Source organism: Natrix helvetica (genome assembly GCF_964273705.1).
Source record: "Natrix helvetica genome assembly, chromosome: 5".
Lineage (NCBI taxonomy): Eukaryota > Metazoa > Chordata > Lepidosauria > Squamata > Natricidae > Natrix > Natrix helvetica.
In genome coordinates this window covers 60,004,729-60,021,386 of record NC_138551.1, presented here as the reverse complement: position 1 = coordinate 60,021,386, position 16,658 = coordinate 60,004,729, and the positions used below count along the sequence as shown (strand labels likewise).

The following is a 16,658-nucleotide window of genomic DNA, read 5'->3' as shown; positions in this document are numbered from 1 at the left end:
CATTGGGACCAGTTTGCTATTGTATACCTTTATGATTGGAATTCGTGAATCTGGGTAGGTGTGGTTGATAAGTTGCCTTCTGGTATTGGCGCAGGCTATAACCCTTGAAGAACTCCTCTTAAAATATAAGAGCCTGGAACCTGTTTCTGTGAAAACAAGTCCTAAGTATAAATAGGACTTGACTTGTTCTATGCATTCCAACTCTATTATACCTGGTCCACTTTCCGAAAACAGCTATCTTAGTATTGGAATTATTGATTTTCAGATAATTGAGTGTACAGTCAGTACTAAACCTGCCCCAGCAGTCTTCCCATCCCTATCTGGATTTGTGGCATCAATATCATGTCATTTGTGCATAAAGCAGAATATTTACATTTTTGTTTTTTTAACTTTAGGCATATGCACATCGGAAGAGTGAAGGATATTGGGATGTCATTGATGTAAAGGTTAAACAGAATGGGAGCCAGTATACAGTCTTGTCTGTCTTCTTTGATGGTGCTATTTTTTCCTGGTTGGGATCCTCTGCTTACTCTTAGGCATGACTGAATAATTGACTATTAACATTCCTCCCATATGGAAGCAGGCATAGGGGTGTCCATGGAGAACTACCTTCCCATAATAGTCCTATAACCGAGTGCCAGAAAAAGGCTGGATTTGTATTTTTGGCTGCTGACTCTAAATTTAATCAGAGAAAGGACAAGTAATCAGGATTCTTGAACTCAATGGTATTCTTGTATTCTTGAGTGCTAGCATAACAAAATAATTATTATTTGATGTATAGTTCCATGCTGTATGCATATTTTTCTCAGGGAACCATACTCTGAATCAAACCAATGAGGGCCTTTTAACTGGGACTTTCTAGGTACAGCCTTTTCTGTTAAGAATTTTCTAGACTTTCATTTAGCTGTTTATAGATTGTATGTACAATGCTGACATCTGTGCAAGGTGAGGTAACTCTGTTTACCAGAGTCAAGGCTTGATCAGATTTCCTGTATTCAGTCAAATCCATCATATTCACTCTGGCCCATTTTATCTTTCTGTCCTGGTGGATCTCTAGATGAAATGAAACCCATCTATCAATTGTGGTGTGGGGTCTGCGATCTGACGCCCGCAGAAATTAACAATTGGTTGGTGGTCACTATTCTTTCTTACATAAACCTGGAATTCTGAGAAAAGGGACGCATTACTGTTAGAAACACATATATAGTCTGAAGTACTACTTGATTTCACTTGATGGTAAATAAAATAATATACAAAACTTTGATCTTTGCTCCTTAAGATTTGTAGGTTGCCCTTGCATATCAGCTTTAAGAGCTGCATACTGGCAGAATTATTTTTCTTGTCCTTAAAGTACCATAAAGGTAATAAGGAATTGATTTTTTTCCAGAATGTTCAGATTACTAATAATATCTTATACAAAAGACCCTTATTCTATTTGTATAGTTACCTATCTCAGTCCAATTGACTATTATCCTTCAAAATGGAGTGCATCTAAATTTTGCATCTATATTCAGCATGGTCTAACTTTTCCTTCTAAAAAAAAAAAGCCATATAGGAAAAACAAAGAAAAAATGCCAGCTGCAACTGCAACCCACTCTGTAGCTTTCCCAAATATTAAAACAAAACAATGCCAGAACAGAGTGTCTAGTACAGAAACAATAGAAAGGCAAGGAAAACAAGAGAGATGGAATGGTGTAACAGCATAACAAGATATGTGTATGTGGCCAGAGCCAATTCAATATTCCTGCATGGCTATCCAGCTTTTTATGTCAGCAGAACAAAATGTTACACATGTTTCTTATTCTTCTAATTGATTTGTTCAGTGAAAATTAGAAACAGATATCATTAGACTCTTGAACTAGCTTCTTTACTTAATGGGAATGGGCAGAAATAGGAACAGTCTCCACTTGGCTGAAACTGGGAGATAAAAAAGGAGATAAATAGCATTAGCACAGATGTATATACTACTTCAGAGTGCTTTACAGCTCTCTCTAATTGGTTTATGGAGTCAGACTATTGTTCCCAACAATCTGGCTCCTCATTTTACTGACCTTGGAAACATGGAAGGCTGAGCTGGTAAGAATCGAACTGCTGGCAGTCACAGAATTAGCCTGCAATACTATATTCTAACCACTGCGCCACCATGACTCTTGCATCTGCCTTTTGAAATTGGGCATTTTGGCTGCAATTAATGCTGTCATATATGTATATGTATTATATGTGTATGCATATGCATACACACATACATACATATGTGCACAATAGAGGTGGAAGCAACAGGAGCTAAACCTCCATTGATTAACATGTCTAAGGCAAAAATGACAGAACTAATTACAGATGGGAAGCGGGTGGATGGGCCTATGCATAATGGCCAAATTGATCAATGATGCATAAAGGCAAATATCTCTTCAATAGTAGTTTCTACACTCTGATGATGTTAGCAGAGGCTAACGCAAGCAAATTGGATAATATATTTTATGTTCCGGAGATGTCTCTTCCCTTATAGCTACACCTGGAACTCACATTAATTGCAGCCAACATGCCCAATTTCAAAAGGCACATTATATACATATAAAGAATGGATAATGGAAATGTGCTTATGAAAAGATTAGCAGCATTTCTTAAACAGAATGCTTAATTCATGTCACAGGAAGGCGAAGACTTATCAGAAATAACTTATTTTCTCTTTAACCTGGTTAAGTTCCCCAGATTGATTGACTTCCACTTCAAGGCTTTCTGTCTTTCAATCAAGATTGCAATGTGTGAAACTTTGGATAGCATACCACTTATTCTTCCAATGGCAGGAGATTTTTTGCCAACACATTGAAGTCGTCTTCCTGCCTCTCCAGCAGTATGAGCACCGAGGCTATGGCCAATGAGGTGGACATTAGAAGGGCAATACTGATAGATATTCTAGTAATTTAAGAAAGGGGAGAATAATTAGCAAGTAAAACAACATTCCTACAATTTGCATATGTAGCAGATGTTTTCATGTATTGTAATAATAGTGACCTATTTTTAGGAATCATAATGACGTTGATTACATTGATCACAGTTCTCTACAGCTACTCAGCTTCAAAGTATACACAAACCACCAGACAGACTTTGACCCATGGTTTAAATGGAATATTCTGGCCAATTTTTTCACCCATTAAAATTGTATGAAATTGCAATATAGTACTCCAAAATTAAATAATTTATAGATCCAGAAAAATTAGCATTAATTTTATTCTAGATTCGAACATACTAGTTTATATGAGACTCTGAAAAGATGCATGATGATGTTCAATCCAGAAAAATTAGCATTAATTTTATTCTAGATTCGAACATACTAGTTTATATGAGACTCTGAAAAGATGCATGATGATGTTCAACCTTGGCAATTTTAAGACTTGTGGGATTCTGGGAGTTGAAGTCCATAGGTCTTAAAGTTGCCAAGGTGGACACTCCTGGCTTAGAGCTTGATCTAAATATTCCTATTTTAATATATAAAATGATTTTAAGTTTATTTTGTACAACTGATACAGTTATGTTGGTAACTAGATCGAAAGTATGTCATTTCTGCAGGTAGTATCAGGGCCTTTGATGTTTCATAATATATTTAACTTAAAATCTCACCATCATAGTAATGATAAATTTAGCTATGACTGCTCCAAGAACACGGATATTGCTGCCAGCAATGAAATAGGTGCATTTAGCTCCATCTTCCCAGTCAACAGCAAAACAGTTAATGTCTTCCACATCCACCAGAAGCTATAGCATCGAAGTGATGTATAAAAAAATTACATTTGGATGATTAATGTCAACAAAATAGATCCTTTAAAAAATACCTGGTCACTGAGTTCTTAAATTCCACAGAGATTTGTAATTCAGCCCCAAGCCACACAGTCCTGGCTCATCTACCAATTTCCTGTACATCGGCACATATAATAAACATCATAGTGCTTTATGAGTAGCAACTGATATGCCTACTGAAATCTTATGACTCATGAAAATAAAAACACTACAGTTTCACAAAGGAAAGAAAAACAACAAAACCCAGCAAATGATCCAAGAGCATTATTATAAATAAAAATGATTATTTTACAGCAACCAATGAAAATATTGGATGGTTGTTTAAAATAACAGCAAGTCCCTGATGGACTCTAGATTGCCAACCGATGATGTAAACCATATATCTGTTAAGCAAAAGAAGCATATTAAAATTTTGCTCTCTTTTCCCCCAGAATAAAGAAATCTCATACCAAACACAGCTCCACAACCCAGCCATATTTTCCAGTGCTTGTATATCCATGGATAACAAAGCGGGTTTTCCTCAATGGGGAGAAGTTAGAATTTTGGAGACTTGATATTTCATTGTACAATATTTTCTGCAGGAGAATTTAAAGATAATGATGCAACAAATTCTTTCAAATGCCTAACATTTTTGAATCAAAGAATATAACATATTTTCTTGGCCCCATATTTTATAAGCCAAACTGAACCAGCTTCTATATTTTTAATGAGAAATAAATGTATCTGAGTGGGCTCAATGGCTCTTGCTCCATTCATTTCCAAGTCTAGGCAATTGGTAAAAGCTGTTTCTTAAAGTCTGAAGCCACATACTATATATCTTTTAGCTACATGTACTGTAGCTAGAACCGTAGACTCTATTACAAACAGATGTCTCTGGCTTCTTCCAATTGACAACTTACCAATTAACTTCACAGTTTTTCTGACTAACACATGGAACAAGTCTATCACTCCATTGCTGTTATCCAGATGGCAAGAAAACAACAAAAAACTCTGATTTGCCTCAGTCATCAGATCATAAGTGATCAGACCATGCAGCCAATCTGTTAAAAAGTTAGCTTTTTCCTTATTCTCAGCTGCAAATATTTTAGCCAGTTTTGGTATTTTAGGTAACTCAGTGCATTGAATAATACTAATTCAGATAATTGCTGGAGTAATAACTATAATTGCATTGATCTACAACTAACATTTTAAAATACTTTATTCAGTGTACATTTTTATCCATCTAATGGGCCAATCTAAAAAAATAAATCCATCTGTTTCTGGGTTATAGGAAAGAGGAAAAAATAGATATTTGCAAAGTAAGTAACTAATTTGAAATCGGATTAATAATAATAATCATACTTGTGAGAGATTTCCAGTTTCTTTTGTGAAAAGTGAGAAAGAGATATTCATCTTTTCCGGAGATGCTGGTAAGCCGAACAGCTGTCTCCCAGGTATTCCTGACCAAGGGGGTTTATCAGAAAAGCAGCCTATTGTTTCATAACAGACTTCTTTGGCTAGAAGGTATACAAAGCAAAATCTGAAAATGATTAATTTCATTCGTATTTTTTTTTCAAAATTCATTCTTTTTAGACATTTGTAAGTGCAAATATTTCACTGCAGATAACTTTAGGACAGCTCATATTAACTATTTTAAATGTTCATACCAGCCTTCTCTAACATATTGCCTTTCAGATAAATTCAACCCAGTACAGGCGTCAAACAATGACCATCTCAATTACAATGGTGATGAATGTATAGTTTACAAACTTTGCAGAGTGTGTGTGTCACATATTCATAATAATCCTTGCTTAGCAACCACAATTGGGACTGTCACTAAATACTAGGGTCATTAAGCAAAACATCATGGACCGTAATGGCATATGACCTCACTTTCCTTTCAATTATTCAGAGAAACACCAGTCAGTAAGTGAAACATCACATTGCCATGACTTTTGATTTTAACTCTACCGTGTCTTACAACCCTGCTTATCATTGCTTATTCACATCAGTTATGAAGCACACAAATGGCAATCACTTCATCATGGGGCACTGCAGTAGTCATAAATGCACATTGGTTGTGAAAGGTCTGAATGGCAATCATATGATATGGGGATTCTGCAATGGTCATAAATGCAAGGGCTGAAAAGCTTTATTATTCTGTTGTAACTTAGAATAATTGTTCAATGAGGCAGCTAGTAAACAACAAATACCTGCAGGACAGTATTGCATTGTCCTATGCCTCATCAGTTTCCTCCCCTCCTCATCCCCCAGAGCAGAGAGATTGCTTAAACAAGCTATCTCTTCCTGAATTGCTTCTATCTGCAATAAGAGTGCATCCCTAAAAACTGCTAACTGCGAGTTAACAATCTTAACCTTCATTAGCTGATTAGATCCCTCTGGCCCGGTTGCACTGCTGCCTGAAAATGGCAGTATCCTAATCAGTTTTACACTGAAGGCTTTTGCTTCTTCCTAAACAGGAACAGATGGCACTTGCACACTTCTTTCAATCTGAACTCCCCATTCTGTATCTGCTTATTTGCTTGTAATCTCTTCTGCTAAAATGAATATAAATTCAGATATTAATTTTCTTTTCCCCGTTCTGGGGTGAACGTTCCCACTAGTGGGGGAAAACACTATAAGATTGTCCTTTTACCCAGCTTCCTTGTGAATTGAGTTCCAGAAACTTTCCTATCATTTGGGGTCACCCAGCTCTTTGGAGTTGTATCGTTCTGATACTGAAAAGCAAAGCAAAGCTGAAATAAAATTGTAATCAAAGTCACTTGAATTTCATTTTAGTGATGACTTCGCTTAATGACTCAGTCACTGAAATCAATTGCAGTTGCTACATGAGGACTATCTATATCTTCAGGTTACTCCTCTAAAATTTGGTTCTGACCCAGGTGTCCCAAAGATGCTTTTTCAAAAGGCAATTGGACTTACTTTGTTTTTGCTGGAAGGTGTTTCGCCTCTCATCCAACCATAACTTCAAAACTGAAGAGGCTTCTTGGATGAGGAGCAAAATGTCTTTAATGCAAAGAAAGAAAGAACAGTTGCCTTTTGAAAAAACACCTTTGGGACCACCATGTCCTAGATGACTGAGAATCTCCATAGAGTCTGATCCACTATATTTATGTCTCACTTTTCATAGTCCACAAACTTAAAGAAGGGGAACAATTTATCACATTTATAAGATAATTAGATTTTATCACACATTATATAACTTACAATAAGATTTTAAGTGGTCGACAACTAGTTAAGAGAATAAATTATCTTTCCAAGAGAAATCTTGGAAATTTAAAATTCAATGGGGCTAAGTCATAGCTCTATCAATATTCATTTGCTCTTCAAGAAAATACCACCATCTTTTACTATAGTGCTTGGGGAAAGACAACATTTTCAGCAAGCACAAATGAAGAAAAGATCTGAAATCTCTAAAAATGGAAGAGCTCCGCCATTCTTGTAGACGGTAGCCAAATGCACATGTCCACACATGACATCCTGACATCATGATGGAATTGCACACCTTTTAAAGCCCTACAAAATAACTTCATTAGGTTCGGTAGCTGCATTTACTTGCTGATATAGCTGACAAAAATTGGAATATGAATTAATGAAATTCATTTATATTAATCAATATAAAATGTGAAAAATAAAGAGTATTATTATCTACTTCCTTGTTAAACCAAACATGAAATTGTTCTGAGGCAAAATATAATACATGGTGTTTTGCCTTACCTTCTGCGCTGCCAAGTAGGAAGCAGACAACAATCCAAATTAGATTACTCTATAATAAATTTGAATAAATAGATTAAGTCTCGCTAAAGCTCATTAGCACTTCATTTCAATTGAATTCATTTTCTTCAAACATTTGCTTAAACAATTTAAGCTCAGTGTTATCTAACCTTGTATCACATTCAAATGAGTTCTGTGAGCCTACCACATTGATTTTAGTGAAATGTAATAATTGTCAGGGTTCCAAGTAGCACCCCCCGACGAAAGAAGACTCCGAGACTTGAGTTTCCTCAAAGTTACATTTTATTAGAGATGACATATTGGCCCATCTGGGTAAACCCGAATCTGAAAGTTTGCAGGTTTTCCCCATCACATGGTCCAATCAGGCACCATCCCAACTGGAGATGCCTCCCAGTCATGCCACTTCAGGTGCAGGGCAAGATGTCCTTGACTCTCTGAGAAAGTAGAATTCCAGTTAACAGACTGGAATTTTCATGATGACCTTCCACAACATAGGGATAATATCTTTAAGACTGCCAGGCCACATGACACAAATGAATGGCAGCAAGGTAGATTTTTAGGTGAATAGTACATGCATGAACTTAAGAGTCCAGACACTTCATTTTACCCAGCTGTATGACAACATGTGTTGTACCTCACAGATACTAAATTCTTGTTCAGTACTCTAAGCACTGTACAGTATCTTCTCTCAAGTAGCTGAGAATGCGATTTAAGGCTTTAAAAGGAGAAAGTGAAAATTACAGGTATTTGTAGTATTTTATACACTTGTGATTGATTGATTATCTGATACAGTTGGTGTTAGATTGGGTAATGGATAGGCACACACAGGCTTAACGGTAACAACAGCTCTTTATTAAGTACAACAAGTGAGAACAAGCCAACTAAGGTTGAGTCTGACAGCAGCCCTTTTATAGGGAGCTGTCAGACCCTTCGACCAATAAGATTAAACCTCTGTTCCCGCCAGAACAGAGGACCTTGGTGGAAATCACTGTAGTTAGAACAAATATCTAACACCCCTCCCCTCTTGGATGGAACAATCCTACTTGTTACGTAGTCACGCAGGTAGGCGGGCTTTTGGGTAGCTCTGCCTGACCTGCGCAGTTCAGTAGGAGGGGTTTACTTGGACAGGTCAGATGGACCTGTTTGCTCTCCGCTTGGTGGAAGCTTCTGGAACCTTTCACAGGCCACGGCTGGAGCTTCTAGAGCCGGTTAGCTCAGAGCTCGCTGTGGGCCTGCAACATAACCAGATAGGTTTCCCAGTACCCTCAGGCTTCAGCTAGCCATGGAAGGAGTGAGTGTTTGCTCTGTTTGGGCAGGGCTTTGGCTAACTTGTGCAGGAGTTACCTCTGGTTGTCTAAGAGTGGAGTTGGAGAGGTGGTCACACAGTTGGTCAATGTGCCTTCTCCAATTCCTACTGTCCTCAAGCTCTAGGAGGTAAGAGCGAGGGCCGGTGATGCCTATCACTGTGGCAGGAATCCACAGAGTTCCCCCAGTGCAGTTGTGGGCGTATACCGAATCTCCTACACTAAATGTCTGAATCTTGCTTGTGGAGTCGGGGGGTGATGAGGCAGAATAATTGGGGTGTAGCTGGTCTAACTTAGCCGGCGACCCATGAGAAGCTCGGAGAGGCTTCTCCCTGTAGTGGCACTGGGTGTGATGTGCTGAAATAGCAAATAGTGGTCAACCCATGTTTGCCAATCTCCCAGGCCCATCCTAGAGAGGGCCTCTTTTGCAGATGTCACCATTCTCTCTGCCTGACCATTGGAGGCCGGATGGAATGGTGCAACCAGGGCATGCCTGATTCCCTGAGCTGCTAGGAAGGTCTCAAATTGCATGGCCGTGAATTGGGGCCCATTGTCAGAGACCAAGACGTCGGGCAGGCCGTGCATAGAGAAAAGTCTCTGTAGCACTTTGATGACCGCTTCTGCCGTAGTGGAGGTCATCAGGACTACCTGTAACCATTTCGAGTAGGCGTCCACAACTACAAGAAATGTCTGGCCATGAACTGGGCCAGCAAAGTCAATGTGCACCCTAAACCATGGTGCTTGAGGTCTCTCCCACTCCTTAGTGGGCGCCTCTGGGGGAGCTGGTCTGGACTCCTGGCATGATGTGCAGGTAGCCACCCATTCTTAGATCTCCCTGTCCATGTTAGGACACCACATGTAACTCCTAGCCAAAGATTTCATCCTGACAATTCCAGGATGCCCTATGTGTAAAGCCTCTAATACTGCAATGCACAGTTTGAGTGGAGCAACGACCCGGTCCCCCCACCGTAAACAGCCATTTACAACCGATAACTCATCACGTTTGCAAAAGTACATTTTGAAATCAGACCCAATAGGCCTTTGGGGCCACCCCCTCCACACCCAGTTTAAAATTTGTTTGATGGTGGAGTCCTTTGCAGAGTGATGGGCAACGTCACTGGACGAGACAGGCCCAGTCTCAAGGCAGTCAATGAGGAGGACTGGCATCTCGGGTGTAGGGTCAGCGAGAAGTTCAGGCAGCGGGCAGCGGCTTAGAGCGTCAGCGTGCCCCAAAGTGGAGCCTGGTCAGTGGATGAGATGGTAGGAGTAGGCAGCTAGGAAGATGGTCCATCTGGTCATGCAGGGTGATAATGACACTGGGGTAGGTCAGTCCCCAGCCAGTAAGCCCAACAACAGCTTGTTGTCCATAACCAGTTTGAAGTCCCGGCCATATAGATACTCATGGAACCTCTTTACTCCGGCCACTGCAGCCAAAGCCTCACGGTCCACCTGGCTGTAGTTCCGCTCTGCGGCAGACAAGGTCCTGGAGTAAAATGCAATAGGGGCTTCGGTTTCATTGGGCATGCGGTGGCTGAGGACGGCGCCGATGGTGAATGGGGAAGCGTCACAGGTCAGCACCAACAGCAGGATCTGGCTGTATTGTACCAGAAAGGAATCCGCTGATAGGAGTCGTTTTACCGCAGCAAATGAGGCAGCCTCAGCTCTGCCCCTGGACCACTTCGCATTCTTAGCCAGGAGATGGTGTAAGGGCTCAGCAACAGTGGCTTTCTGTTTAAGAAAGACGCTGTAGAAATTAAGGAGCCTGAGGAATGTCTGCAGCTCGGTTTGATTGCGAGGTGTGGGGGCGTCCTAAATTGCTTGAATTTTTTGTGTGGTCAGGTGAATCCCAGAGCCATCGATTAGGTACCCTAAGAATTCAACCCTTGGCACGTTAATTTGGCATTCCTCTTTTTTGAGACGGAGGTCTTTGTCTCTAATTCGAGCCAAAACCGTATACGTTTGAAAAGTTGCACCTCATTTGCAGCCAATACCAAGATATCGTCGAAATAGGGAATGACTCCTGGAATCCCCTGCAAAAGCCGTTCCATGATGCTTTGGAACAGTCCAGGGGGCGATACTCACGCCAAATTGCAGGCGGTAACGTTTGAATGCACCCCTGTGCGTCACAATGATTTGGGCCTCTGCCATAGTGCCATCTACAGGCAATTGTTGGTATGCCTACACTATGTCCAATTTTGGGAAAAAATTTCCAGGGCCTAATGAATGAAGGAGGTGCTGTACAATGGATACAGGGTAAGTGCTTTGTTGTAGCGCTTTATTTATTGTGCACTTGTAGTCCGTGTAGATGTGGACAGACCAGTCAGATTTGACAGGTGTCATTATAGGAGTCTCCCAGCATTGGTGATCGACCGGCTCTAGGATTCCCTGGCCTATGAGCTTGTCAATTTCTCTGTCAATTTTGGGGCAGAGTGCAAAAGGTACTCTTCTGGGTTTTAGCCTTATTGGGGCTATGTTGGGGTCCAAACTAAAGGAAATTGGAGTCCCCACTTACTTATCCTGACCAGTGCTGAAGATGTCCTCAGACTCCTTAAAGATGGCTTCAGTGCTGTCGTCTTTCAAGGCGTTGATACCAGTCACCTCTAGGCCCAGGGCTTGGAACCAATCTAGCCCTAGGAGGCTCTGCAGGTTGCCGCTGATCACTGTCACTGGGAGTTTCCCCGTTGAACTGCTTGAACTTCACCTGGAAGGTGCCTTGGCCCACGATGGGGACCCGATTTCCCTGATTATTGCGTAGGCGGATGTCCGGGGTGCGAAGATGCTGCTTCTTTAGGCTAGGGATAGCCTGCTTTAGGGTAGACCACGGCATGATGGTCAATGATGACCCGGTGTCGATATCCATCTCACATGGAGAGTCCTCGATGAGGACTGTGACCTTCAGCTTTTTGGGCCTCTTGATGCGGACTTGGCCGATTGACGTGTGGTAGGTGACTCTATTTTCGCCCTCTGAGTGCCATGGTGGCTTCTGTTAGGCCCCGTGGTTGGGCCTCTGTTGGTGGTTTGGTGCGCTTCTAGGCTGCCAGGTAGTGACAGGGAATTCACTCCGACACACCTTGGTGATGTGCCCCTTTTGCTCGCAGTGCTGGCAGGTTGTGTCGCGGAAATGGCAAACCGATCTGGCATGATCTCCTCCACAGTTAGCGTATGGCAGGAGAAGCGGTTTGAATTTGCACACCAGCTGGGCGCGGCTACTGCGCAGGTGGCAGTTGTCATCTTCCTTGCCCTCTTGAGCTCTTGGGCTCTGCAGCCTCGCGATGTACGCGTGTACTCTTTTGTGTATCTTGTGGAGTGCTTTGGCGCTGTAGAGTCTCAGTAGATTTGATGGCTGATTCGGACACCCTGGCTCTATTAGATAATCTTACCAATTACCAGGGTTTCTGTTTCTGGCAAGGAGAAAATGCTTATATATTAAGTTAGGCTATAGAGACAAGTTAGAGCCTATTGGTGTATTGGTTTCTTTGATACTGTTAGAGTTCCTCCCTTGGCCTCTGGTTCTAGTTGCTGAACTGCTGGTGACAATTGCTTGCCTTTCGATGTTGAAGAATTTCAATCTCCATGTCTGAGGTTCAGTTGGGCCTAGAAGTTAACGGCTTTCTTGGCTACCATGGGCTTGTCTTAGGTGTGCCTGGGTCCCACGCATGTGGAACACACTTTGGACCTTGTCTTTCTTTTAAAAATGGTTTCTGTGATCTGGGTATATGGAACATTACTACTGTTCCTTTGCAGTGGTTGGATCATTTCCTGGCCCTAGTGCAATTGACTTCCTTCTGAGTTGTTCCTAGGGCTGGACCTAATCAAATGATTTGCCTCATGGATTCCAATAGCTTCTGATGGTGCTTGGAGAATTTCTTGACAATCTGGCAGGTGAATCTGCTGAAGGCCTGATTTGCTATTGTCATTCTGGGATGGCCTTGTGGTGTTCATATGAAGACTGTGGAGGAAGATGAACTGGATTCCTTTAGGTGCATGGTAGATAGAACTTTATATTCCGATGTAATGGTTGAGTACGTAATATAGAATTAAATAAGCATTTGTTTTAGTCATTAACAAGTTAAATTATACTTTGATTTGCCCTTTGTGGATCATCTGTATAAATAGGATCATCTTTCGTATTGTCAATACAAAACTTCAAAAAAACAGCTGGCCACATGACATACAGTCCTTCTTAACTTCGATGGTCTCATTTTTGGCAGAACTGGCAGATACAACATTACAACCAAGTAGCTTTCCAAGAACTATGAATAACTTTTCCTTGGCAAACTCCAGTGAGATAAAATCATCAAAAAGGAGTGTGATAATGGTGGATCAGAGCCAATATAAGTTAAGAAAAATTGCCACAGGATAGAACTTTAATGTAGACCTAACTGGGACACTGTTGCATATTTGCGGATTTTGAAAGGCTCTTCTTACCAACTTCGTATTTTAGATTTCCTGACTGTACAAATGTATGAATGTGCTTTATTTGTCATATTGTGTTCTCCAGTATTCTCAAATATTCTTTGATAGCTGTCATAGTCACAAATGTGAAGTTGTATCAGGCGCAAGAAGAGGATCGACAGGGGAAAAATTTGAGTTGATTACTTTATTGTAATCTATCTATAATACAGGAATCTCCCCAGACTGCTTCTGTTCTCTTGGGAACAAACAGATAAGGTTCCACAGAATTTGGAGGGTGGTGGTGGTCAAATCCTAGGTTTCCTGCAATGTCTCAAAGCTAATTCCCCACTTGATCTTTACTTGCCTGGCAGTTTTCCAACAAATTGGCTCTATAAATTTGAATGAATGAATGAATAAAATTGTAGTCTTCATTTTTCTTCAATACTATTTGATCATTGTCCTGTTATATTCTTCAGAATTTCAGAATATTCTTAAAATGTTATCTCTTATTATGCTATTATTTTATTTCTTTATACTGCTTTGGAATAAAGCCCTAAATGATCATTCTGTGTGGTTATGGCTTCTGAATAAAACAAAACAAAACAAAATTTAGGACTCAACTCTACTGGGCTAAAGACAGCAATATACTGAGCCCTTGATAAAATTGTCTCGCAGTAGCTTCTCTCATTGGGCCAGTCTTAGATTGTTCTTTGGTTTACTGGGAGCCTGCAGGAGATGAATTGGCAGAGATGACATCTAGAGTGCTGGTGAAGGTGGTCAAGGAGGGAATCTGCCTGAGCATAACTATTGGGACAATGGTGGTGAATCAAATATCCCAGAGAAAAGGGATTATCTGGGCACTATGGTGTCAGAGTTCAGGCCCGCACATGAAATAGAAATGAGTTAGTAAATGCCTTTCAACTAGACAAGGGTGGAGGATAGATCATCAAGGATAAAAAATCTATCCATATGGTTACCAAATGTTTGAATCAAATGATTCAAAATTTTAAAAATCAGTCATAAGATTATAAAGTTTTATTCTCACACTGTTTCAGCAATTGCTAAAATCATCCATTCTTGGCACTGCAGAGATAACAACCACCTCTTAGCAATTTTGTAAATAATAAACAAAAAAATGTTATTCAGATTGTTTTTCTCCTTTTTTATATTTGGTTATGCATTTGGGTCTTTGGAATAAAGTTTTGTTTCGCAAAATAATTGTTTTCTTGAGTGAGGCTGTGGAATAACTTAGCAGAGAGAAACAAATTAATTACCATTAATCACCATGTGTCATTCAAAGGTACATTTCCCCCCACTTCCTACTCTGTATATACCTTTCAGGATCCTGCTTTTGTTCATTTCCTTTCCACTGCATGAAAAAGATGTTTGGAATGCATTTATCCTTTTTTTTAAAAAAAAAAAAACCCTCTTGTGTTGCAAAAGTGTTTGAGCTTGTAAAACTCAACTAATCTTATCACAGTGGCAAGTGACATCAAATAAGCAGTTGCAATTTATAACTTAGAAAATTATGGAAGAGCATTTCAGAACTGAACCTGACTAGATGTACAGGGAAATAAAATGGGAAGGAAATGGGAATTGGTTTTTTTTTTTGTTATTAATCTGGATGGAAGCTATAAGTATGGATCAATGACAATTTAATTTGGTTCATTTAATTAAAACATAATAACATTTGCAGTTTTCTTCACAAAGAGAGTAGACCTCTCAAAACTGCACAGATGATAGAAACAGATTTGATCAACCAGGCACAACTGTCTGAGTGTTTAGCTTTAAAAACTGGATTCAATTGATTATGGATTCATAATTATCTGAATTATGTCTGCTACCTTTTCCTGAAGGTGTCTCATCTTTAACATTTAAATGGAAAGATGGGAAGAATCTGAGTTTTTAAAAAGTTGCATATCAGAGAAAAGCAACTAGGCAGGATTTATCTGCTCCTAGGTGTATGTAGGGAGATATGTTCTAACTCTCTCTGGACGATTTCCAACATTCCTTTTTCCTATTAAGGATACATGGTTTCTTGCATTTTCTTTTGGCAATACTGGTACATGATAAAAGTCTTTATCCCCAATATTTCTTTCCTCCCAATCCCCATGCCAAACAGTAGCATCTTAGTAGTTGCATTTCTATCCTCTTACAGTCAATTGCCCATCCTGCCCTCCCATCCCTATTGTATGTATTATTAGCCACTTACCATTCTAAGATTTCTTAATGCTGTGAAGTCTTCCATTCAGAATATTCTCCTTCAATACTGTGCTATTCCTCCCTTAGTTTTCAGGGCACCCTTCTGATAAGAGAAAATGTAAGGTGACTTTTTAGGGAAGTGGAGATTGATTGATTCACAGGTATGCATTCTGTTCATAAATTATAATGAAGCAGGTTTTTTTGTGTGGGCTGGGTTGGCTGTTTACAAGATTTGGGCTTGGATAGTTCCTGCTATCATTATCTTCATGGATTTTACTCCAACTGACTCCCACTGAAGTTTCATTATTTGTTACTTTTCAAGAGAATCAGCCATGCAGCATGATAATTGTGCATTGAATTTAATAGTGTTTTAGGTTCCCTTTCATATAGTCCTGTCATAATATTTCAGTCATGAACAGTTCAAATAACACTTCTTCTCTCCCCCACCATCATGATTTCATGCTTGACGAAGTTTTTGTGCCAAAGCAATTTATCCATCCATCTTTGTGCGGTTTAACATTTTAAACTCACACTTATGTAAATGTTAACACTGTCATAACTACAAGAATACATTTTCATGTAAGAAAAGGGTTTGACTGCTTTAACTTTTAAAAATTAAAATGGGAATGTGTAAATGTTGCATACATGTCCCTCAATTCTGAAACATCTCCCACCCTATGAAAATAAAGTCCTCTGATCAGGAAAGAAAGAGGAGGGAAGTTTAGAATAGAGGTGGTGGCAACAATCTGAGCCACTATACAAGTGTTTTCCTGATAGAGATTAACAACACCCCAACCCCCAACCCCGGATTTTTGTCTTCTGCCGATTTTGGCCGGATCCTGCTCATTTTTAAAGGCATCTATCTCCAAATTTCATCCTGTCATATTTCGTTTTCAAAAATTATCCTCTAGATGGACAGACTAGCAAGCAGAGTCCTGACCCCCTTTACATAATTTCTTCAAAACGTTCCATTCTGTGTCCATTATTTGTTTTTATTGAACAATGGGAAAGCCAGCATCTAAACTCAATGTGGCAGGAAAAAAAAGAGAAGGGGAGGGAAGGGAAGATTTCCAATGCCTCCTAGCAGTTTCCACAAAGAAGCTCACGGGAATCTGAAAATCATTCCTGCTTCCACTGATTTTTTTTTTTTTTTTTGCCTGGACATACTGTAAGTTATTCTATTTTTCTGTTTAGGTAAGAAAATATCTTTGAAATAATGATCCAATA

General features: G+C 39.8%; 2 protein-coding genes across 3 annotated transcripts in view; one reads left to right on the top strand and one right to left on the bottom strand.

The window, feature by feature from the left end:
* The window catches only part of LOC309392637 (uncharacterized protein), a gene marked incomplete at its 5' end in the record, with an annotated part of 61,797 nt that extends 46,320 nt beyond the window's left edge, over nt 1–15,477 (bottom strand). The window contains 6 exons of the mRNA XM_081954067.1: nt 2,784–2,913; nt 3,619–3,753; nt 4,245–4,370; nt 5,137–5,291; nt 7,513–7,561; nt 15,442–15,477. Coding sequence (XP_081810193.1) covers nt 2,784–2,913; nt 3,619–3,753; nt 4,245–4,370; nt 5,137–5,291; nt 7,513–7,561; nt 15,442–15,477 — 631 coding nt within the window. The remainder of the gene's footprint in view (nt 1–2,783; nt 2,914–3,618; nt 3,754–4,244; nt 4,371–5,136; nt 5,292–7,512; nt 7,562–15,441) is intronic.
* Nucleotides 1–16,658, top strand: part of GFRA1 (GDNF family receptor alpha 1) — a 446,222-nt gene that overhangs the window by 6,386 nt on the left and 423,178 nt on the right. The gene's annotated exons all lie outside the window — the stretch shown is intronic.